Here is a 21,938-nt window from a genome sequence, read left to right on the forward strand (position 1 = left end):
CATTTTCCTCCCTTTCCTTATGCTGAGGGGAAGAGGCCTAAGCATGAACCAGGGAAGGGGGAGATGCCTCACATTTGGAATACAGTAGACAGAAAGGCCACAGAGGAAAAGAAAACAAAGTAGAGCAGAGTGTGGTGAAGGAAGGAGCCATGATGTAAGACAAAGGGCCACAGACACAGGACAGGGTAAAGGTAGAGGCCACAGACACAGGGCAGGGTGAGGGGAGAGGCCGCAGAAACAGGGTGAAGTGGGAGGGGGAAATAACCACTAAACAAGGAAACACAATCTCACTAGCATCAGATAGTGTGAGAGAGAAAAGCCACAGGGCCATGGTCGCAAGAACAGGACACTGCAGAGGAAGCTCTCCTCAGCCAGGAAGGAGAAAGCAAAATGGAGTTGGAGACCGGGGCTGGAAAAGGTGGAAAGACACCCCTTTCTGGGGAAAAAAGGTCACAAGAGGCCCTGAAGAAAGCCTGCCCTGCCCTCACAGGTTTCCCTGCGGGCCAGGGCCTTGCCATGGGCTGCAGGGAGGGGGCCACTTACAAGATGGTGCACATTTGGCCCGATGGAGCCGTCTTTCCCAAGAGGACATGGCCAAGGAGTCCAGGACTTCAGCCTCCTTTTCAAAACAGAAGGAAGAGAACTCGGTCAAGGGCTGATGTCAGGGAGGGACCTCCTAGGGGTCATGCCCCTTCCTGTCCATCACCTGGAGGAGGAGACGCCCTGCCCCTCAGTGCCCCCAACCAGCCCACCTCTGTAGGCCCACTTCTGAGAGGTCTGGAACACAGAACTCTCAGGCCTGCCCTAGAGGAGTGAAGGCTGGTTTTTACCCTCCAAGGTGGCATCTCGGTGGCCCGAACACAGTTCCTCCGCTCCATGCTCCAATATCCCCCAGCCTCCACTCCTTTCTTCTCTCCCTCCCAGCCCAACACAAAACCCCCTTGTCTAGAGAACAAATACTCACCACAGAAACCACATTGAGGCAGACCGAGGAAACAAAGGCAGCCCCTCTCCCCAGGTCAGGGGAACATCTCACCCCGTCCTCCACTCCAACCTTCCACACAGGTCACCACCCACCATCCTCAGAACTCAGCTCCAAGCAAGGACTTTCCCTGATACCATAAATCTGGGGAAGCCACAAGCAAAGAGAGCCGAGAAATCCTATCTTCCAGACCAGAAATCCCAACACGTGGTCTCTCAAGATATAAACCATCTGAAATTCGAACTGTTCCAAACATCAGATGTGTTCAGTCACCACACGGCTAGGTGACTTGGACACCTGACTTCCTGGAACCTAGTGTGAGGTGTCTCATGTCACCTGGGACTGGGGTCCTGGGTGCAGCAGGCTCCTCACCTCTCAGAGCCCTGGCTTCCCCATTTGTACAGCTTCCCAGATCTCATGTTCTTGTTCCCGGGGCCAACCAGGCACCAACCACACTGTGGGTATTTCTCACATGTCTTCCTCCCTCGTTGTCATCTCTGCATCCTCAAACAGAATCCCCAGCCTCCGGCCAAGGACTCAGACAGAACCCTTGGTCCCTGGAGCCCAAGCTCAGTTCTTTGCTCCTCCTTGGCAGGCCCAGTCTCTCTACCTCATCCCTGGGCACTCCCTCCCTCCCTTTTCACCATCTTGCTAACCCCTGGAAGATTACCAGCCCCTCCCTGGCCAGGTTTCAGTGTTCTTGTCCCACATTGGCCCCTGGTTCCCAGGTCCTCCCTGGCTCTCCTTACCCTCCAGACCCAGCCAGAGCCCCAGGAGTCAGGCTTCCCACCGTGGTCGTAATCAATCTCACAGGGCCTCGGAGACCATGGGAAAAACGATCACCATCAGCATCCCATAGGCCCTGAAGAGCTCTTTGTGTCTTTCCACTCCTAGCCCCCTCCTCAGATGTGGCTCCTGAGATCAGTGTTAATGAAGGTAAGATAGCCAGTGCTTGCAGTGCAAGGCCATTTTCTGGAAAACATTTTAAATCTTGCCCAAATGATTCGTCTTCAGTATAGATCAGAAGTTCTTAATCATTTTGATGCCAAGGACCCTTTTGACAATCTCGTGAAGCCTATCAACCCATTCTCAGAATAATGTCTATAAATGCATAAAATAAAACAGAAGATTACAAACATACCGATTATATTGCAATACAGTTACAAAAATATTTTATAAAAATGATTAATAATATTTGTGCTTGTTTATTAATACATTAAATAGCAAGAGAGCAGCAGGTCTTAACATTGCCAGAGTCTGGAAGTAGTGAGTTTACATGAGATCTGGAAATACCAACAACTGTAAGGTGATATGAAAATATATGTGATTTCTACTGGTGACAGTCACAGACACTGCTATTGCTGCATTGTGGTTTGTAGCCTATAGTAATAATTAAAGGGGATGCTAAATTTCAGTTAAATTGAGGATCCTGTGAATAACAATGTGAGTTTTTTTCCCCATCCTGGTCTATACCCTCAATTCTCTGGAGAATGGCTGAGTTCTACAGGAATGTGGCAGTACTGAAGTAAAGGTTGGCTGACTGCTAGTCTGGGACCTCCACCCTTACCGATGAGGTTATTCCAGGCAAAAGCCCTCGAAGGATCCCCAGGTTCACTTTCTAGCTAATGACCTCATTCTCCCACTCCCACTGAGTAGCTTTAAAGGAAGGTCATTCCAACCCCTTATTTGCTCTAAGGAATAATGTGAGAAACCTACTGGACTTGGCTGATCCAGAAACTTCCCAGAGGAAAACAGAGGGAGGCTTACCCTAGAATCTGTTAAGGAAGGAAGCCGGCCAGTGGAATGAGGTGCTTGGGTAAGGATAATTTTCCCCACTAAAACACAGGGATTCCTGGAGTTCTGGGGGGCATTCATGTTGTGGGGAAACAGGCTGGCTCCACCAGGAGACCTTGTTTCACCTGCTTTCGGGGGCCCCGGCAGGTCATCCTTGATTTCATCTTATATAAAAAGAGTAACAACATTGTCTTTCAATTCAAACTGCACCTGGCCGTGATTCTAAAACTTAGGGCCTGGAAAAGTGGGCAGACAGAAATAAAAAGCCTAGATAATCCACACCTTACAGAATAAGCATGCCATCCTCCTGCCTCGGGGGTCTTCATTCATTCCTATTTCCAAAAGACAGGTATTTGGGGCACATTGTTTTCTATTATAAACAATACTCCCCAACCTGCTGGCCAAGGAGCCACAAAGAGCTGATCCCGAAAGCCAAGGTGCATGAGTTGAGGTTCAAGATCCTCTGTGGGACCTGGCTATGTGTGGGCTGGATTTGTAACATGTCTGTAGTTGGAGAAAAGACACATGCAGGACAGGATTGAAAAGAGAACCTGAGTCACCTGATCCAGAGACCAAAAAAAAATTGGCAAAGGGGGAAAACAAACTACCACCTCTCCTGAAAGCATGGAGGACCCCAGGAGGGTGGGCAACAGATTATGGTGCAGACTCAGAGGATAGTAGTTTGGGGCTCCCTTTCCCAACCAACCCTTCCTCACAAACCCCACCAAGTGGCCCGATTTTCGTCTCTCCTCTCTAGGTATCCTTGCTGGAGCATGGCTCAAGATATGGAGTGGGGCCTCTTACAGGGCTTTGTACTTTCCCAGACCAGGCAGGGAGGAGAGAACTCAACTCACCTAAACCCTCACCTTCTTGCTGTCACCCCAGGACGGGGGAGAGTTCAGCTATGTCCTGATTGCATCTTAGTGCCCTCCTTCACAAACAAAACAAAACAAGACCAAAACCAAACTGAGCTGACTACAGGGTCCCAAGAGATTAGGAAAGTGGGAATAGAGCCATCTCGTAAATTTGCACACTTCAGGCGTATACTAGAAACACTGTTTGTTTCCTTCCAAATAACTGCAGAGACAACCTTCCTGCAACCTACAGAGCTCCCTGCCAGCCCAGTCCCAGAGAGAAATAAGCCCCTGCCCAGTGAAGACCCCTTCCCCAGGCCTCCTCTTACCTGGCCTCCTATCACTGTTGTAGCATCCTCTATGGCAAGGGTCACCTCCTGAGAGCTGTGGCTAGATGAGAAACAAGTCTAACATGGGCGAGGGGATAGTAATGGGCCATACATCCCCACCACCTCCAAGCCTCCCCCCTACCCTCTGTGCTAAAACCCTGGGGTCATCCATACTAGAAACAAAGATGGGAGCCGCGGATGCAGCAACCACAGGCTTGCACCTACTCACCTGGGATCCTGGGCAGGCTCGGGCTGCAGCACTGGATTGCCCTGGGCGGTGGGTGCTGTGGGGGCTGCGGCTGGGAAGGGGGATTGCTTTCCACTCAAGCCAGGCCTCTCTTTGTTGGGTCTCCCACCACCTATCCTCCCACCTGCTAGGAAGCCTCTTCTGCATCCCCCCATTCTCTCTCCCTACAGACTTCAATCCTTTCTCCCTCTCTCTGGCGACCTCTCTTACAAGGGTCTCCTCCCTCTTTCCTCCTACTCTCTGTGCCCCAGTTCTCTCTAGCTCCCCACCTGGGGTCTCTTCCATCCTACCTAACTTGGGACCCATTCCCCTGGCTGTCGCCGGCCTCTTTTTCCTTCCGCGCCCCCTCCGACCCTCTCCTTGGCCGTGGCCCTGCCCTCCCTCAAACCTCTTTTTCCTCCCTCTCTGAAACCTCCCCAGGCCGGTTCTCCTAAAGGTTCTCCCCGGCCCCTGGCCTCCCCTAGCCCACACCCTTTCTCACCGAGAGCCTGCACCCTCAGGGACGGGCCCGTCGGCTCACCCCAGGGCAGCGAGACGCAGGCGAATAGCAGGCAGAGCGTGGGCGCGGAGCCGCGCGGGGCCGGGGCCCCCATAGGGGCGCAAGGGGACTGGGAAGCCCGAACGCAGGATCCGGAGCTCGAGTGTCTGTCCCGGCGAACGCAGGGTCACATCTCCACTCGGAGACCGCAGTCCCTCTCACTCTCTGGTCTGAAGGTTCCCCTGGCCCCTCCTCCCAGGCTCTGGGCTCCTCCCGGAGCTAGAGTGACAGGACTGCCCCGCTCATTACCATAATTTAGGCGCCAGATCTCAGCCCAGCCTTTGCCCCACGTGACCTGTGGCTGCCCCTCCCCAGGAGAGGCTGGATTCAGATCACTAAGCCTTAAGTCCCCCGGTGGAGCAAGGAGATAGCAAGTGCAGCCCCCAACATCCCTTACCCTTCAAAGATCCCCGACTCAGAAACCTGGGTTTTGGAAAGCCCTTCCACCAGACACCCAAGATGCTTGTGTGAGTCTGGTCTTCCACTCTCCTTTTACAGAAGCCCTGGGACATGCCGCTCGGTGGTCCGTTGTCAGTATCAGAATCAAACCTGCAGAATCCTAGCCTATGCTCCCACCACTCACCATTACAACTTCCTGGCTCCCCAAGTCCCTACTCTACCTGTTCTGAGCACCTCTAGGGAATGAATCATGACTTAGTCCTCTGTATGTCCAGCACTAGTTCAGGCCCCAGCTCAGAAAATGTTGGCCGAATGACAGAAGTGCCTCACACTCCCATATTATTGATCCCATCAAGGCCAGACTTTAACAACAACATACAAAAACAAACAAATAAAAACCCTTTAATTTTGAACAAGATATACTCCTTCTAAAAGGAATTGTTTGACGTTGGAAATGTGGGCTTGGCAGCCTTGGGAACCTGTGTATCTCTCCCTTGGCTAACTAAGTGTCGGAACACAAACCAGATGCAAGTCTTGCAGAAATTATGATGATAATGGTGGTGGTGGACTCAGTATATAAACTTGGGATGCATTCATTTATTCATCCATTGAACAAATTTGTTGAGGATCTATTTCTTACCACACCTTGTTCTGGGAATATAGTGGGAAATAAAGCACACATCCCCACAGAGAGTATTTGGAGCTGTAGGCATAGATGAGAAGAGGAGGGAATCAAGGATGGAGCCTTAAGGAACCCTGGTTAGGGAATGGGTGAAGACAAAACTTGAAAAGGAACATTCACAGGAGAGGAGAGACAGGACTTAGTGCTGTTCTCAAAACCAAAAGATAAAGCATTTAAAGAAGGAGAGAGTCGGGGCGCCTGGGTGGCGCAGTTGGTTAAGCGTCCGACTTCAGCCAGGTCACGATCTCGCGCTCCGTGAGTTCGAGCCCCGCGTCGGGCTCTGCGCTGATGGCTCAGAGCCTGGAGCCTGTTTCCAATTCTGTGTCTCCCTCTCTCTCTGCCCCTCCCCCGTTCATGCTCTGTCTCTCTCTGTCCCAAAAATAAATAAATGTTGAAAAAAAAATTAAAAAAAAAAAAAAAGGAGAGAGTCTGTGGGAATGGTGGTCATGGAAGACGACTGACGTGGCCAGTGGACTGCATTCCCCTTGTAAGGACATTTGCCACTTTGCCTGGATTCTATGAAATAACAGCCATATGACTTAGTTAACAGATGTAGAAAATCAACAAAGTAAGTTAGAGGAGAACATATTTTATGTGTCTTTCCTGGACCTTTGAAAATCCCACAAGTCTTCACCTTTTATCTCTGCCTTAACTAGTTAATACTAAGGTGAGAACATGGATAATATTTCAAGCTTCTTCTCCAGGAAGGATTTATAACCTAAAGCAGGCAATAATTTAGCTCAAATAAAAACAAGTCTGTTGACAAAGCTTCAGCCATTGGGGATAAGATGAAAAGGAGGGGGGTCTTTAGGTGTCCCTGAAGTTATGATTATAAGTGGTTCAGTATTTTGGGTTGCTGTCCATCTCCCTGTCCCCTGCTCCCTGACATGGTGCACACAGATCAGGCTCCCACCATGGGTTAAATCCAGGCACAAGCTCCAAGATTAAAGGTCCCACTCGCTCTCATTCACACCTATTTTTATCACCACTTTCCTAATCCACTCTTTCCTCTCAGTTTGTCCCAGGCTTGGTTCATCATTGTCTTTGCACCCCAGCCCTAGACCTAGGAGTTGAGCGAACTTTGGCTGAATAAATCAAATGAATCAGATGGGGTCTGGGCCCTGGGTAAAGGTCAGCAGTAAATCAGGATGTCACTGCCAGGCCCTTCCATGCCTCAGTGAGTGTGTGTGTGTGTGTGTGTGTGTGTGTGTGTGTGTGTGTGTTTGGAGTGAGGTTGAGCTAGGGACTTGGGATGGAAAGTTGGTTCGGGAGGGGCACTGCCACCCACTGGTTCAGGCCTCTGTGAGCCTCATAAGATCCAGACTGAAGGGATTCACAGATCAAAGATTTCTTCCTAATGGGAATAAGCCCATGGAGGAGGCCTTATAGAATTACGCTGGAGGTGAGATGCCTGGCAGTGGGTGAAAGCCTCAAGAGTGCACGAATGTGCCTCTATTTGCGCATCCATTGATTATCCCTACCCACTGATGTGAGTCTCAGGACCTCCACAAAAAAGTAGTCTGACCCCCCACAAAAACGTCTCAAACCTCCCCAGGCCTCCTATGATCCTCTCCCTCAACTGCTTGTGTTTAGGGGAGCACAAGGTCTCACTGGCAGTGAGTGACAGGGTTGAGATTCTGTCTAACTCCAGTTCTGCCTAACTCCAGATAGTAAACAACAAAACAACGCACATTTGTTGAAGACTCACTAACTATCACGGTCTATTTAAACTCCCTACACCCGTGTAGATTTCATTGAACCCTCCAAGGGGAGGGCCAGCATCGAGTTCAATCACCGCCGCCACCACAACATACACACAGTCGGGGACATTTGCTCCGGAGGGCGTCGGTGGGAGACGACGAGCTTCCGGACAGGTGTTCTGGACTGCCCAGCGGGCCCGCCCAGGCCCCGCCCCTCCGCGCCCAGGCCACGCCCCCACCGCTCCCAGGGCTGCCGGATCTCGTTGCGGCTCCTCCCGGCTTGGGGCCGCCAGGCATCCGAAGTAGCGAGTTGTGTGGCGACGCTGCTATCTGGCCCAGCCATGGACCGGAAGGTGGCTCGAGAGTTCCGGCACAAGGTCAGAGCTTTTTAGGGGCCCCTAAAGCGTCCAGGACTCCGGAGTCCTGGACAGGGTGAGTGGGGGATTGTCAGACCGAGTGCCACCCCTCCCTTTTCCAGCCCGGACTTAGAGCTGTGGATGCACTGGGACCCCTGAGAGTCGTTTGATTTCCAGCTGGGATCCCCAGTGAAATAAGGGAGGGGACACTAGGACTCCAGGTGTGGGAACCCATAAACCGATCTCCAGAAAGTGCCCTTTCTCCTTCTGCTCTCCAAGGGTGGGAACTTCTCTGGGGTTGGAATTCCTTCCAGCCTTGGCCTGAGGACAGGATGCTTCTCTGACATGCCCCATAGTCAGTCCCCCAGCTCCTAGTGCCCCAAGCTCAGGGCTGTTGGAGCATATGGAGAGGGTATGGGACAGTGTCTGAGAGGTGAGAATTGGTGGGAAGGAAAACTGGTCATCTCTCTCTGTCCTTTGACCTCAAAACATGAGTTAGAAGCACTTTAGGGAGCCTTTCCCCACTTCAGGGCGCCTTTCCCCACTTCAGGGCATATCGTAGAGCCTGAGAAGCAAGCCCCTGGCACTGACAAGGGGGCAGTGGGAGGAAGGGAGGAGGTACGGAGAGTCAGCCAGACTCTTCAGACGGAGCTATATCTCCCCTGGTGTGTCCCAGTAAGGGACATCAAGGATGGTTCAGGATTCTCAGGCCCTCACAGAAAGGGGCTGGATTTCGCCCAGGGTATTTCCAGAACTGTTTCCAGAGGTGTGTGGGAGTTGCTGAGGTCCTGAGACCAGAGAGGACCATTGGAGGTAACCCAGCAGACCTCCCCACTAAGACTTAGGATGCTTCAGAGTCCAAGGGTGAAGCCAGGGGTATCTGGAGCCACCCACAGGCTTTGCCTGAGGGACAGGTAACTCTGTGCCCTGAGGCCATCACAGAACCCGATGGGGCAGTGTTTTTAGACCAGGCCAAACCTCTTCCCAGGCCTGAGGGAGGAGAGCTCAGGTAGGCAAAGTCAGGGTGCTTAACCCCTCTCTCCTCACAGAGAGGCCCAGGGAGCCAGAGGAGCCAGCCAATGTAGAGGCCACAGGAGCTAAGGGCCAGGGGGAATCATTCAGTTAATAAATGTATTTGGAGTACCCACTCAGTGCCAGACCTCATCTGTGCCCTCACATTGCTGGCTGCACAAGCGGGAGGCAGACCCTACATTAATAATTACCCACGACTGGGTGCTGAGTGTTGGGATCAAGGTTTGGTGGGAGTACGAAGGAGGAAGCTCACACTGGCAGAAGTCTCCTAAAAAAGAGGGCTTGGGTATTCTAAGGATGAGAGATAGCTGGAAATTCAGCAGGAGTTTGGGGCTGGCAACTAGCAAGGGGAGCATGAAACTGTTCACCAGTGCATCCTGTTGTGCAGAGACGTGAGGGGAGAAATTTCAGCCGCAGGGGACATTTGGTGAGTGTGGATTTCAGGCAACCCACTTCAAAGGAGCACAGCCTCTCATCCCCACCGCAAGGCTCAGGCTTGAATTTCAGTTTCCTGCCCCTGAGCAGAAAGTAATGTCAGGTCCTCTTTTGCCTCTTCCCTGTGGGTACTATCTTTGCCTCTCTTTCAAGAATTACCTATGGAGTCCCTGGTGTCTGACTTGCCCTGGAGTTAGCCCCTGTTTCTCTTCACCAGGGCCTGCAGGTTCCAAAGGACTTCAGGTCTTCGTGTTTCCATTGCCCTGCTCTTCCTCATCACAAGAGTCCTTACCTATTTATGCCCCTGTGTGTGCAGGCGGGGCCGGCGCCATGTGGGCAAGGCCTAGGCTGGACTTTGTGCCCTGCAGCTTCCCCTCCCAGGTTGAGATCATATAGGAACTAGGGAGAGAGGACAAAGCAGCAGAGGATACAGATGGGGGCGCACAGCCATACTGGGTGAAATTTACAGCTTCTGTTGATTGTTTTCTAGGTGTCCCTTCCTTAGTGCTGTAGTGCAAATTTACCCCTTGGGAATGGTTTGTAATGGAAATCTTTATCTGTTGGGAGTAGCACTAAAAGTGGTATATTGTCATGGAAAGTGCTGTGTGGCCTTGAGCAAGTTATTAACCTCTCTGTGTTTCAGTTAAATGAAGATAACAATAATATTTACCTACTAAGGTTCTTGTGAGTGTTGGGTGAGATCTACACGGGTGTAGGGAGTTTAAATAGACTGTGATATTTAGTGAGTCCTCAACAAATGTCCATTGTTGTTGTCTATTATATGAAGTTGGGCAGAACTAGGGTCAAATCTCAACCCTGTCACTCACCGCCAGTGAGACCTTGGGCAAGCCATTTAATCTCACTGAGTTCTAGTTTCCTCGGCTATGAGATGAGGTTCACAGTGCTTACCACACTGGACAGTTAGGATTAAATAGGAATTCAAGGAATTCTACTCTGGACCTGTAGTAACCATTTGGTCCATGGCACCTGCAGATACCTGCAGAGCATCCTGTTGGATGAGCCAGCAGGCTCCAGGCTATTGAGTAGAGTCCCTTTCTCTGGGCTTGTGCAGTTTCCCAAGGACATCAGCAGTACTTGCATACCCTTCCCAGTCACCACCTTGGGCCGGGATACCAAGGAGAGGGAAGGGGAGCATCAGAGACCAAGTAAGCCTCATCCCCGGAGAACCAGATTTTCAAAAGAAGGCTGTCCTTCTGCTCACTGTGCCTGCATGTTGGAGGAACTTGGTTACTCATTTGCTCAAAAAGTTTTTATTGCCTGTTCAGTAATCATTCATTTATGGATATCTGTAGTGTACCCTGCTGAGGCCAGGCCCCTGGGGGCAGGAGGAAGGGGATCAATAAGAAGGTCAGAAAGGCCCCCTGCCTTCCAAAGTTTTACTAATCATTCATGCAGTAAACATTGACTGAGCTCCTAATATATGCCCAACATTACTCTAACCATTGAATAATAAAACAAAGTCCCTGGCTCCTTAGTACACTCTAGTGGGGAAGACAGACAGTTAACAAGTAAACCAATACAAGTATCATACAATGCAAAGTAGTGATACATGTCATGGAAAAAATAAACTAGGATGAGAGGACAGAGAGCAACCTCTCTGGTTGTCAGGTTGTCAGGAAGGCCTCTCTGAAAAGGTGATATTTGAACAGACATCTAGAAAGAAGGGAGGAAAGAAGCCATTCCAAGGAGTGAAAGAACTTGGAAGAATATTCCAAGAGGAGGGAACAGTAAAATACAAAGGCCCTGAAGCCTTTAGGAACAGCAGGGAGGGTGGTGTTTCTGAGAGGAATTACAGATTAAAGAGTAATGGGTGATGAATTAGAGTGGGGTGGGGGCCTGTAGACCAGGGTCAGGACTTCGGGTTTTGTTCTCAGAGTGATGAGAAGCCAGCAGGGGAGTGACACGACTGCCTTGCACCTTACACGAGGGATTGTTCTGAGTGCTGGTAGAGAGCAGACTGAAGGGGCCAGGCGTGGAAGGGGGACCCCAGTCAGGAGGCTCCTACAGCAGCCCAGGCCAGAGGTGGGGGCTTGGACTAGCATGAGGAGCAGTCAGACCCCGGACATGAGAAAAGGTAGACCCAGTGGGTTCTGGTGATGGGTGGCTGTGGGTGTGGAGAGGGAGGCATCAAAGGGGAGTCTACATTTTGGGAGGAGCAGGTTGGTGGGGACAAGATGGGAGGTGGTGGAAACCAAGAGTTCCATTTTGAATGTTAATGTTGTAAGTTTGAGATGCCTGTTCAAGCATTAAGTAGAGAGGTGACAAAGAAGGCCAGGAGCTGTGGGAGTCTGAGGATGAGGGGAGAGGTCTGTGCTGGAGATAAGCTGCAGTGAGTCCTTGAGGAATAAATGGTAGCTCAACCTCTGAAACTGATGAGGTGACGTAGGGACACAGTGAAGAGGAAAAGAAGACCCAGGACTGCACCAGGGCACCCCAACCTTTGGAGGAGAGGAAGAGAGGAAGGAACAGCAAGTGAGGTAGGAGAAGCAGGGGAAGAGGGCATGATCAGGTGTGCCAAGCACTGGGTCCAATGCCACCAACTAGGGGCGCCTGGGTGGTGCAGTGAGTTAAGCATTCAGCTCTTGATCTCGGCTCAGGCCGTGATCTCATGGTTCATGAGTTTGAGCCTTGCACTGGACTCTGCACTGGTGGTGGGGAAGCCTGCTTGGGATTCTGTCTCTTCTTCTCTCTGCCCCTCCCCTGCTTGTTCTCTCTCTCTCTCTGTTTCTCTCAAAAGAAACAAATAAACTCTAAAAAATTTAAAAATGAAAACAAATGCCACCAACTAGCCAGCAAGACACAGGTGTCTTGAAAGGATGAAGAATAATAAAACAAGAACCAAATATACCCAGTACTACCCAGGGGTAGTGCTCTGAAGGCCTGGGGAGAAGTGTGGCTGGATCCATTCATTCCAGCAACATTTATGGAGTGCCCACGGCCTGCTAGCTGCTGAGAATATAGAATCTGTGTTCATTTACTTAGTTCTGGTCAACAAACACTTAGCACTTACTATTTGCCAGGTCCCGTGCCAGGCATTAACTCAATGAATAATAATAAAAAAAAATGATTAGGGTCTCAAAGAAGAAATCCTATGAAATAGGTACTTTTATCCCCATTTTATGAGGAAACTGAAGCCCAGAGAAGTGCAGAGTCAGCTGGGGAAGGGGCTTGTTGGCCTCACCCTGCCACACTCCTCCCAGCCCCGTGTCTGGGCCACACACAGATTAGTGGGGAGACAGGAGAGTAAAGAGAGAATGTACAACACAGCTTGGTGAGTGCCGTGGCAAGGGTGGGAACTAAGTGGTGTCACGTGTGCAGAATGACAGCACAGGACTTGTGGGGTAGCATGAGGAGAGGTTTGACCAAGGAGAGCTGATGTTTGAGGCATCTTAAAGGTGGAGGAAGAGCTCACAGAGAGAAAATGCTGCTGGTACTAACACTGCTAAGAGCCAATGTTTCACACCGGCCAGAGTTGAGGCAAGAAGCGTGTGGCTTATCCCAACGGTTTCCCAAATGGGAGACTAAAGAGAGCTTTACGAAGGATGGGCAGGGACGCATGAACCCACAAAGTGTGGTGACAGGGCCTGGGAGCAGCAGCAGGAACCCAGGTGCTCCTGAAGGGGCAAAGGAAGGGGAGAGCCATGGCTACAGGCAGAAGCTCAGAGCTGCTTGTAAGGTGATGTAGCAGAGAGTGTGAATGGGGGAGTCAGAACCCCATTTTCTCTCTCCTCGGGCTCTCACACCAGCTGGGTGTCAGAGGGCAGGGAGCCCAGGCAAAGCGTCCTGGGACACAGGGCAGTGTGGAGAAGGCTGCAGAGTGGGTCTGGAGACAGAAAGGCAGAGACTCAGCACATGTTTCAGAGTCCTCAAGATTTGGGAGCCCTGGGCACTGTTCTAAATACTTTGTGTATATTCGCTTATTTAGGCCCCACAACAGCCTGAGAAGGGCAGGTGTTCGTTGAGTGGAACAACATGCATTATTTAATTTGCTCTTGCTCTCTTTCTCGGTCTTTGGCAGGGTGCACACGTGGAGTTGTATTTGCATGAGCTGAATGTTGTTTGCTTTCCCTGTGCAGCTCTCCTGAAGGGCCAGTCCATATGGAGGAATGCTGGGAGATGAGGCTGGAAAGGGCCCAAGGCTAAACGCAGAATTTGCCTCAAGGGCCCTAGACAGGGGGCCTGAGCCCCCCTCCCCCCCTACCATACAGACAGATAGCAAAGAGTTAGTTGAGGATCAGCTAGAGAATGCTGATACAGGATGGAGGAGACCAGAGATAGGTTGGCCGGGAAGGAGGGATTGATGTGATAAAGTATTTGTAGATGCTGGGCTCCTTTGGGGTTTCTGTGCCCATGTCAAGAGAGATCCAAGAAAAGGAAAAGATTTTTAAATCTAATTAGAAAAAGATGCAGTGTCTTGCACACAGTAGGTGCTCAGTAAATGTCTGTTAGACGTATGCATACAAAAAGTTGTATCCGGTAAGTGGATACTATGTGGTGATCAGAAACAAAGCAAAGGTTTTAGAGCCAGCTGGCATACGTTGGAGTCTCAGCTCTGCTCCTTCTTGGAGCATATATTTTCTCATCTCTCAAAGGGGGTTAGCCAGAGGTTTGTTAGGAGGTTAAGAGAATTTACGTAAAGTTCCTAGACATGGTTGGCAGTCAGTAAGCAGAGTATGACCTGAATGAGAGAACAAGGAGCAGTCCAGGGGCCGAATTCAAGGAGCCCCTGCTCCAGGGCACTTTGTGCCAATGTCCTAATACCCTGCGCTCAGTGGAAAGCACCTGGCATGCAGTAGATCCTTGACAGCACTGTGCCATGCAGAGGTGTGCAGTGCCCAGAGGTGTCTACTGAATGATGAATGCACTCCAGTTGCTCTGGTCTGGCGCCTTCCTTCTATCCTCTTGGTCAGCCCTGGGCCACCGCCTTCCCATCACTCCTCAGCACACATCTGCCACAGCCTCCTGATTCTATCCCTCTTAGCTCAGTTCCAGCTCATCACAAAAGAGTAGGTCACAAACTGGTGCAAGATGGACTGTCCTGCCTCCTCCCACCTGAACCCTGCCTTCATTTAAGGGGAATCCAAGCCTCCTCTTGTAGAGTCTTTCCTGACCATGCACAGTTCAGAGCCTCCTGACCCGCCTCCCAGCTGGAAGCTGTTCTTGCCCCCTTATTCAGTCTTGGGCTAAAGAGAGAGTCAAGGATACAGCGTGTAGAGATTCACGCTGAACTGTTCCAGGGAGTGGAATCTGGGGCTTCTACCCACCAGTTCCCCTGGGATTGAGGTGCTAATGAAACAGCTCCCGACCCTGACCTTGGAGTCCCAGCCATTGACGTCAGCAAAGTTGAAATGATGTAACTTGACTCTCCCCCTGGAGGGGGAGGGGAGGTGAGGGACTGAAGGGATGTGGAGAGGTGAAGGAGTAGCCAGGAGTCTGACTAGTGGACAGACGGCAGGGCTAGCCCAGCCTAGGCCAGGACAGGACAAAGCAAAGTTGCCCCTGGCATTGGTGACAGAGAAGAACGGTAGGGTCCTTCCAGCGGGTAGGATGTGCTATCTGAGCGAGTGGCCCAAATCCTTTCTGAAAGCAGTTATCCGGTACTACAGTCACCATCAGGTAAGACACTGGGCTTCTTCCAGACCAGGGATCTGACACTGGCATTGCCACTCTGGACTCTGGTGACATAGCCATGGGGTGAGCAGTAACACTGCTGTCATGGGAGTGCATCACGGTCACGCAGAGGTTCATGTGTGTGCATATGAATGTGTGTACCTGCCTGGGGATGAGGTTCAGCCTGGCCACATCTGGATGTGCAGAGGTACTCCTGTGGCCACTTTGGGGTGATCTGCATGCGTCTGATGTGTTACGGTCAGAGGGCCAGCCTGGCCCCTGGCTGCCCTCCTCTCACAGCCCCAGCCCTGTGGAGGTGCTGAGGAGGCCCTTGGCAGTGGCCTCCCCCTCCCCGGGGTCTGCTATGGGAGTGCTGGGCCTGGGGTTATAATTCTGCCCTTGGGTTTTCTAGGTGGATTTTCTGATTGAAAATGATGCGGAGAAGGACTATCTATATGATGTGCTGCGGATGTATCACCAGTAAGTGTGCTGGGTCCAGCTCCCATGGACCACCCCGGGGTACCTCTGTCTCTAGAGAGCCCTGGGATGGCTTGTTCTGAGAAAGGAGGACCTCCCCCTCCCATCCTTGGGAGCTCTGGGAGGGGGACAGATGCTCAGTGCTCCTGGGAATCAAATGGACACACCATTCACTTGCCTTAGCAAATGTTTACACAAATACTCTGTGCATGGCTCTGTGCTAGGAGCTGAGGGCACGTGAGTGAACAAGACAGACCAGTCACTGCCCTCAGTTTGCTCAATCCAATGGATGAGGCTATCAAGTAGCCAGAAAGGTTCAACAGAATGTAAGTGCTGAGATAGAACAAGAAATGCCAGCTGCCCCCAGCTACACATCAGACGTCACTTGTTTCTTCATCCAGCATACATTTGTAAGCTCCTACCACTTGCTGGGTACCAGGCAGAATCTGGAAATGAAAAAGATCTAGTTTCTTTCTTTAAGTAACTCGTGACTCAGTGGGGGGAGTATACAGACACTACAACCACAAAGAACTCCAATATAAGTCACAGCAGAATAACTGCCAAGGTGAAGTAAAAGCAGGGTGAAGAAAGGAGCTTTTGCTTCTAATCATGGCAGGGAGGACCGGGACGGCTTGAGCTAGGTTTTGAAGGGTAAGAAGGATTTTGATAGGTGGAAATATCGGAGAAGGACATTCCAGGACAAGGGATCAATATGAGCACAGGTGCAGAGACATGAAAGCACAGGGAAGTGACAGGTAATCTGGGGGAATAGAACCCAGGGCACACAGAGGCCATGAACAGCCACAAGCCTGGAGTAGCTCCACGGAGACAGGCCGTGGAGGCCCTGAGTCCTTCAAGGAGAATGGATGATGTCCTCTGGGCAGTGGGGAGCCATTGAAGGGTTTTGAGAAGGAGAGTGACTTATATTTAGAAAACATTAGGTGAGAGTGAGCAGGTTGGCTGACAGCTAGAGAGGAGCAGGCCAGAGATGCTGAGGATCTGAACGGTGTGAAGAGGAGTCATGTGAGAGATACCGTGAGGGCAGACTTTATAGAGCTTAGCTGCAGATTAGAAGTGGGGTATGAGAAGGGTCACCAGCATCTCGCACGAAGCTTCCTGGCTGGGAAGATCCTGGGCTTCAGAATTAGGCAGAGCTGAGTCTGAATCCTGGCTTAGAGTTCATCTGTGAGGATGGGTTAACAATCCCTACCTCACCCCTGTCCTTGTGACATTTAACGTGAAAGGACAAAGCTCTTCTGAGGCAGCTGGCCCAGAGTTAGGGACTCTGGGATTTTCAGGAGCGTTCTCCCCATTTCCAAGGCTTGGACCCAGTGGGTGGGGACCCTCTGGGAATCCTTGGATGTCACCCAGGCCATGGGTGAGGCTCCAGGCATCCCCCGTGTCTCCGCAGAACCATGGATGTGGTCGTGCTTGTGGGAGACCTGAAGCTGGTCATCAATGAGCCTAGCCGCCTGCCGCTGTTTGACGCCATCAGGCCCCTGATCCCACTGAAGCACCAGGTGGAATACGACCAGCTGACCCCCCGGCGTTCCAGGTATGGAGGGAGCTGCCAGGACAGAGGCAGGGGTGGGAAGGGTCACGTGGGATGGACAGGGTCACTCGCTAGTGGATGGGGCAGCGCCGAGCCATCACTGACCTCTCCTATGGCAGGAAGCTGAAGGAGGTGCGTCTGGACCGTCTGCACCCTGAAGGCCTCGGCCTCAGTGTTCGTGGGGGCCTCGAGTTCGGCTGTGGGCTCTTCATCTCCCACCTCATCAAAGGGGGTCAGGCTGACAGTGTCGGCCTCCAGGTGAGTGAGCAGAGTCCAGGGGAATGGAGAGTCAGGGCCTCAGGCTTCCTGTCTCCCCTCTGACCATGGTCGCCTCACCTTTCTGAGACTTTAGGGGAGGAAAGTCTCCTTTGGACTGTCACATCCTGACAGATTTTCCTCGGCCCATAGACATCAGGCTGCAGGCAATTGCCGGTTTTCTTCGGTCAAACTGGGAACCTGGATACTGCCCTTCACCACCCACCCCACTTCCCAAAGGAAGAGCATAGTTATGTCCTAACACCTGAAGCTTCAGACGTGTAGCCTTTTACTGGAAGGGTAAAGGAAATCCCAGTGTAGTACGGTGCTTAAGAGCATAGACCCTAGAAAGCCAGACTGTCCTGGCTTTGCTATTCATTGGCAATGGAAATATGATGAAATTACTTAACCCCATGTCTCAGTTTTGTTATCTGTAAAATGGGGATAATAATAATACTCCCTACCTCATCAGGTTGTCGTGATACAAACAGTCACAGCCTGTAAGTGTCAGAGTCAGGATTTGAAACCAGGTCTTGTGTCTGCCAAGCCCAGGGATCTCTCTTCGGCACCCCAGGTGCCTCTCCCTTGGGGTCCCACACCTCAGTGATCTCAGTGTCCGAGCAGAGATGGGCCGACCTCCAGGTCTCACTCCTGCTGGAGCACAGAGCTGTATTTTGTGTGTCCGCATCGAAGAGGCCCTCCCACTGCCTCCCAAAGCTGCCAGCATGTTTGTTATCAGGCTGCCAAGACAGGGGCTTCAGGGGTCTCTAAGACTTATGGTACAAGGCCCCATGGAGAGGGAGGTGGAAAGTGGGAGCTGACAGACATTGCTTTGTTCTAAATCCCTGTCTCACGGCTCGCCAGTGGCGGCTGAAATTTCAGCCACTTCATTACTCCGCTCCTGTGGGGCACATTTTCCAGCCCAGAAACACAGCCAGAGAAAAAACATAATGAGCTCCTCTCTTGGCATCGACTGAGGCCCTCTTTTTTTCCAGGGTGAGCTTTCCTCTTAGGACAAGCATTTCTCAACGATGCTTCCATGACTGGGGACATCAGGGCATTTTAATGAAACTTAGAGTTTTACCTTCCCACCTGTTTCTCAGGCTTATGAATTATCTTCTCTTTCTTGGGCTGACGGGCTCATCTGTCCTTTGTGCTGCTGTCCCTCAGATCGTCATTTCATTGTGGGCCTTGCACAAAGGGCCTTTTGCAGGGCTCCACGCTGGAGCGGGAGAGAGAGGAAAGCTGATATCGCAGCCTGTATGGGAATCATTCTGACTGGGGTCCTAAGCAGGTTCCCTTTTGGAACAAGAGAGGGAGCCTCACTCAGAGGAGCTTGGGGAAAACGTCCACATCCATTCACCTGTCTGGGGTTCATGTTTCTGGGAAGATCTCATGCCTGAGATCTGAGGACAGGAGAAGATTCTGGAAGGCAGGGGAGGGGCATGTCCAGACTGGCTGGACTGAAGGCCCTGCTGATTTGACCTGTGAGGCTGGTCCCCAAGTGGGGAACTTGGACCCATTAATGGGACTCAGCCCTGGGACTCCCATCTCTCCATTCTTGTCCACCTATTGGACATATTTTAATTAATTAATTTTTTTTTTAATTTTTTTTTTCAACGTTTACTTATTTTGGGGACAGAGAGAGACAGAGCATGAACAGAGGAGGGGCAGAGAGAGAGGGAGACACAGAATCGGAAACAGGGTCCAGGCTCCGAGCCATCAGCCCAGAGCCCGACACAGGGCTCGAACTCCCGGACCGCGAGATCGTGACCTGGCTGAAGTCGGACGCTCAACCGACTGCGCCACCCAGGCGCCCCTAATTAATTTATTTTTTAAGTTTACTTATTTATTTTGAGACAGAGAGACAGCAAGCAAGGGAGGGGCAGAGAGAGAGAGGGAGAGAATCCCAAGCAGGCTCCGTGCTGTCAGCACAGAGCCTGATGCAGGGCTTGAACTGTGAGATCATGACCTGAGCTGAAACCAAGAGTCAACGCTTAACCAGTTGAGCCACCCAGGAGCCCCATATTTTAGATCTTTCTTCAAATGTATCCTGTCTGAACCTATGTCCTCTTCCCTGCACAGGGCAGCCTCTGCTGCACAACATGCTGTATAATCCAGGGCTAGAGAATGATTCTGTGTGCCTTAGTTGTCCCAGCTGTAAAATGGACAGAGTAATCTCTGCCTTTCCTATGGGACTTGAGATCATCTGTGACAGGTGGCAAGAATCCAGAGAGGACAGGATGCAGGGAACTGCAGTCAAGCTTGGCCAGGTGCCCTTCCTCCCTGCTTCCAAATGCCCAAGAGACAATGCTTGTTGTCTGTGTGGGAAACCTGACTTCAAATCCCAGGAACACTTTTTACCCACCAGCTGACCTTGAGCAAATCCCTTTATTTCTCTGAGCTTCAGTTTCCTCATCTGATTAATGGAAACACAGAGTCATTATAAAAAGTGGGTGCAAAGAACTAGACCAGCTGCTCTCCTCACATGAGATGTCCCCAGAAATCTAGAGAGTTCTTTAGCGAGCCTCTCCCTGTGACACCTTTTCAAGCCCCTTGCCACTCTTGTCAGGCCCCTGTGAACATTGGGGTCTGTATTGAGATGTGGAAGGGAAGCATTCAGGTGGCAATATTGAGAAGCGACTCTGTAATGATGTTGTAGAGGGTGGAAGTTGGCCTAGTGAACCCCTCACAGGCTGTGGGCCCGCCCAGCTCCCAGACCCCACAGAGTCAACTGTGTCTCCCACATGTACCAACAAGTCCCCAAAGGGACAGCACATGTGGTGTGAGTTAAGCTGCCAGCTGACTTGTGCTGGCCTCAGGCTAGAAAGGGGCATCCAGGACCCAGTCCGTGTTTTGCAGCTAATGGCTGTGTGACCTTAGACAAAACATCACCTCCCTGGGCCTTGATTTCATGTGATGTCTAAGGGTCCTTCCAGCCCCACAGTTTTTGTTTTTTTTTTAATGTTTATTTATTTTTGAGAGGGAGAGACAGGGGATGAGCAGAGAGAGGGAGAGATAGAATCTGAAGCAGGCTCCAGGCTCTGAGCTGTCAGCACAGAGCCTGACAACAGGGCTTTGAACCCACGAACCATGAGATCATGGCCTGAGCCAAAGTTGGGCGTTTAACCGACTAAGTCACCGAGGTGCCTCCAGCCCCGCAGTTGTTAAGTGAGGAGCTTCAGGACTGACCCCCAGAGCCAAAGTGCTTAGAGGGGCCCACAGCAGTGGTCTAGCAGGGGATGAGCTCACCACAGATCTGTATCCAAAGGCTGTCCCTGCAGGCCTGCGAGCCCCTGTCTCTCCCAATCAAATGAGGCCCAAAGTCCTGCGAACAGGGCAAGAATCTTTAGGGCTCAGGCCCAACTAATGGTAACAATTGTGACCATTGATTGATTACTGTCCAATGTGCCAGGTGCTGGCTGGCTTGACATGGACCTGCTTACTTAATTCTCACAGCTGCCTGGGCATCTCCCCATTTTATAGATGAGAAGAACTAAGGTTCAGAAAGTTCAAGAGACCTGCCCAAGGTCCTGTTTCCTCTTCTGAGGACAATGTTCATGGGTATTCCGAATGGTCTAGCGTTTGACATACCATCGTAGGCTGTCCTACAAAACAGCCTCTGATGAAGCTGTCCCGAACCTCTGGCAATAGAATCATTTACCTTTAGACCAAGAAGGTTGGGAAGGCACCAGACTCCACATGTGGCATGTGCCCAGGCCAGCTTCAAGGAGCTCGTGCTGTGATGCCTACAGTTCTTCCAAGGTTGCCTAAAGTGAAAAAACATGTCAGCAGGGCCTATGGTGGTTCCCTGTGTGCCAAGTGTGTTCATGACAGGATCAAGCGTGCTTTCCTTATTAAAGAGGAGAAAATCGTCGTGAAAGTGTTGAAAGCACAAACGTAGAGTCAGAAAGCTAAATAAAAAAATGAAGATTTTCTTTGAGTAATAAAAATATTTAAAAAGAGAGAGAGAGGGAGACTTACCCGAGGTTGTGCAGCAAATAAGAATAGAAGAAGGGGGGGGGGGGTTGGGGAGCACCTGGGTGGCTCAGTGGATTAAGTATCCCACTCTTGATCTCAGCTCAGGTCTTGATCTCAGGGTCATGAGTTCAAGCCCTGAATCGGGGTCCGCACTGGGCATGAAGCCTACTTAAAAAAATAATAATAATGATAACGGAAGCAGAAAAGAAACAAAATAGAAGCAGGAGTTTGAATCCAAGACATCTGATGCCAAAGCCTTGTTTGTGTTTATTCATTCTTCTTTGCTTACTCCAAGTGGGAATTCAGAGGTCAGGGCTGTGGCAGAGTTAAAATGTCCATTAAGCTTCCATAGAGTGGAAAGAAAGATATTGTGTGTGTGTGTCAGTGATGTGAACTTGGGTCAGGAATCATGGAAGTTCCCCACCCCAACTCCGTTATGGTGTTATAGTGATTAACAAAGACAGGAGAACCTACTCTGTGGGCGGGGTGGGACAAAGGCCAAGGAAGAACTGCCTGAATCTAGGTGAAGGTTGCCCTTTGCATGCGTTATAGAACCTGATGGTGACCCAGTGGGGAAAAGGGACCCTTGAGGGAGGATATAGGGTCCTGAGTTCTAGTCCCAGCTCTGCTACCCATTCTCTGTGCCTCTCACACCCGCTCCATGTAGGTTCCCCCATCTGTAAAATGCATCAGA

The 21,938-nt window shown here is 51.0% G+C and overlaps 2 protein-coding genes and 1 pseudogene across 5 annotated transcripts in view; 2 read left to right on the forward strand and 1 right to left on the reverse strand.

Moving 5' to 3' along the window:
• OTOG (otogelin) overlaps positions 1–4,885 on the reverse strand; it is a 91,504-nt gene extending 86,619 nt beyond the window's left edge. Inside the window, exons 1-4 of the mRNA XM_040495750.1 lie at positions 4,688–4,885; positions 4,189–4,258; positions 3,960–4,020; positions 544–619 (exon numbers count right to left, since the gene is read on the reverse strand). Coding sequence (XP_040351684.1) covers positions 544–619; positions 3,960–4,020; positions 4,189–4,258; positions 4,688–4,799 — 319 coding nt within the window. The 5' untranslated portion in view covers positions 4,800–4,885. The remainder of the gene's footprint in view (positions 1–543; positions 620–3,959; positions 4,021–4,188; positions 4,259–4,687) is intronic.
• A 2,880-nt stretch (positions 4,886–7,765) lies between these two features.
• Positions 7,766–21,938, forward strand: part of USH1C (USH1 protein network component harmonin) — a 47,156-nt gene continuing 32,983 nt past the window's right edge. The window contains exons 1-4 of one of the 4 annotated variants that reach the window (XM_040495696.1): positions 7,766–7,902; positions 15,392–15,459; positions 16,868–17,011; positions 17,128–17,266. In XM_040495696.1, the coding sequence (XP_040351630.1) occupies positions 7,867–7,902; positions 15,392–15,459; positions 16,868–17,011; positions 17,128–17,266 (387 nt within the window). In that variant the 5' untranslated portion in view covers positions 7,766–7,866. Of the gene's footprint in view, positions 7,903–9,143; positions 9,341–15,391; positions 15,460–16,867; positions 17,012–17,127; positions 17,267–21,938 lie in introns of those variants that run through there. The other 3 variants (XM_040495693.1, XM_040495695.1, XM_040495694.1) reach the window with 3 other exon arrangements.
• LOC121043703 (60S ribosomal protein L34-like) lies at positions 20,837–21,185 on the forward strand (annotated as a pseudogene).

This window comes from Herpailurus yagouaroundi, unplaced genomic scaffold (genome assembly GCF_014898765.1).
Source record: "Herpailurus yagouaroundi ecotype Mexico unplaced genomic scaffold, PumYag 187, whole genome shotgun sequence".
NCBI lineage: Eukaryota > Metazoa > Chordata > Mammalia > Carnivora > Felidae > Herpailurus > Herpailurus yagouaroundi.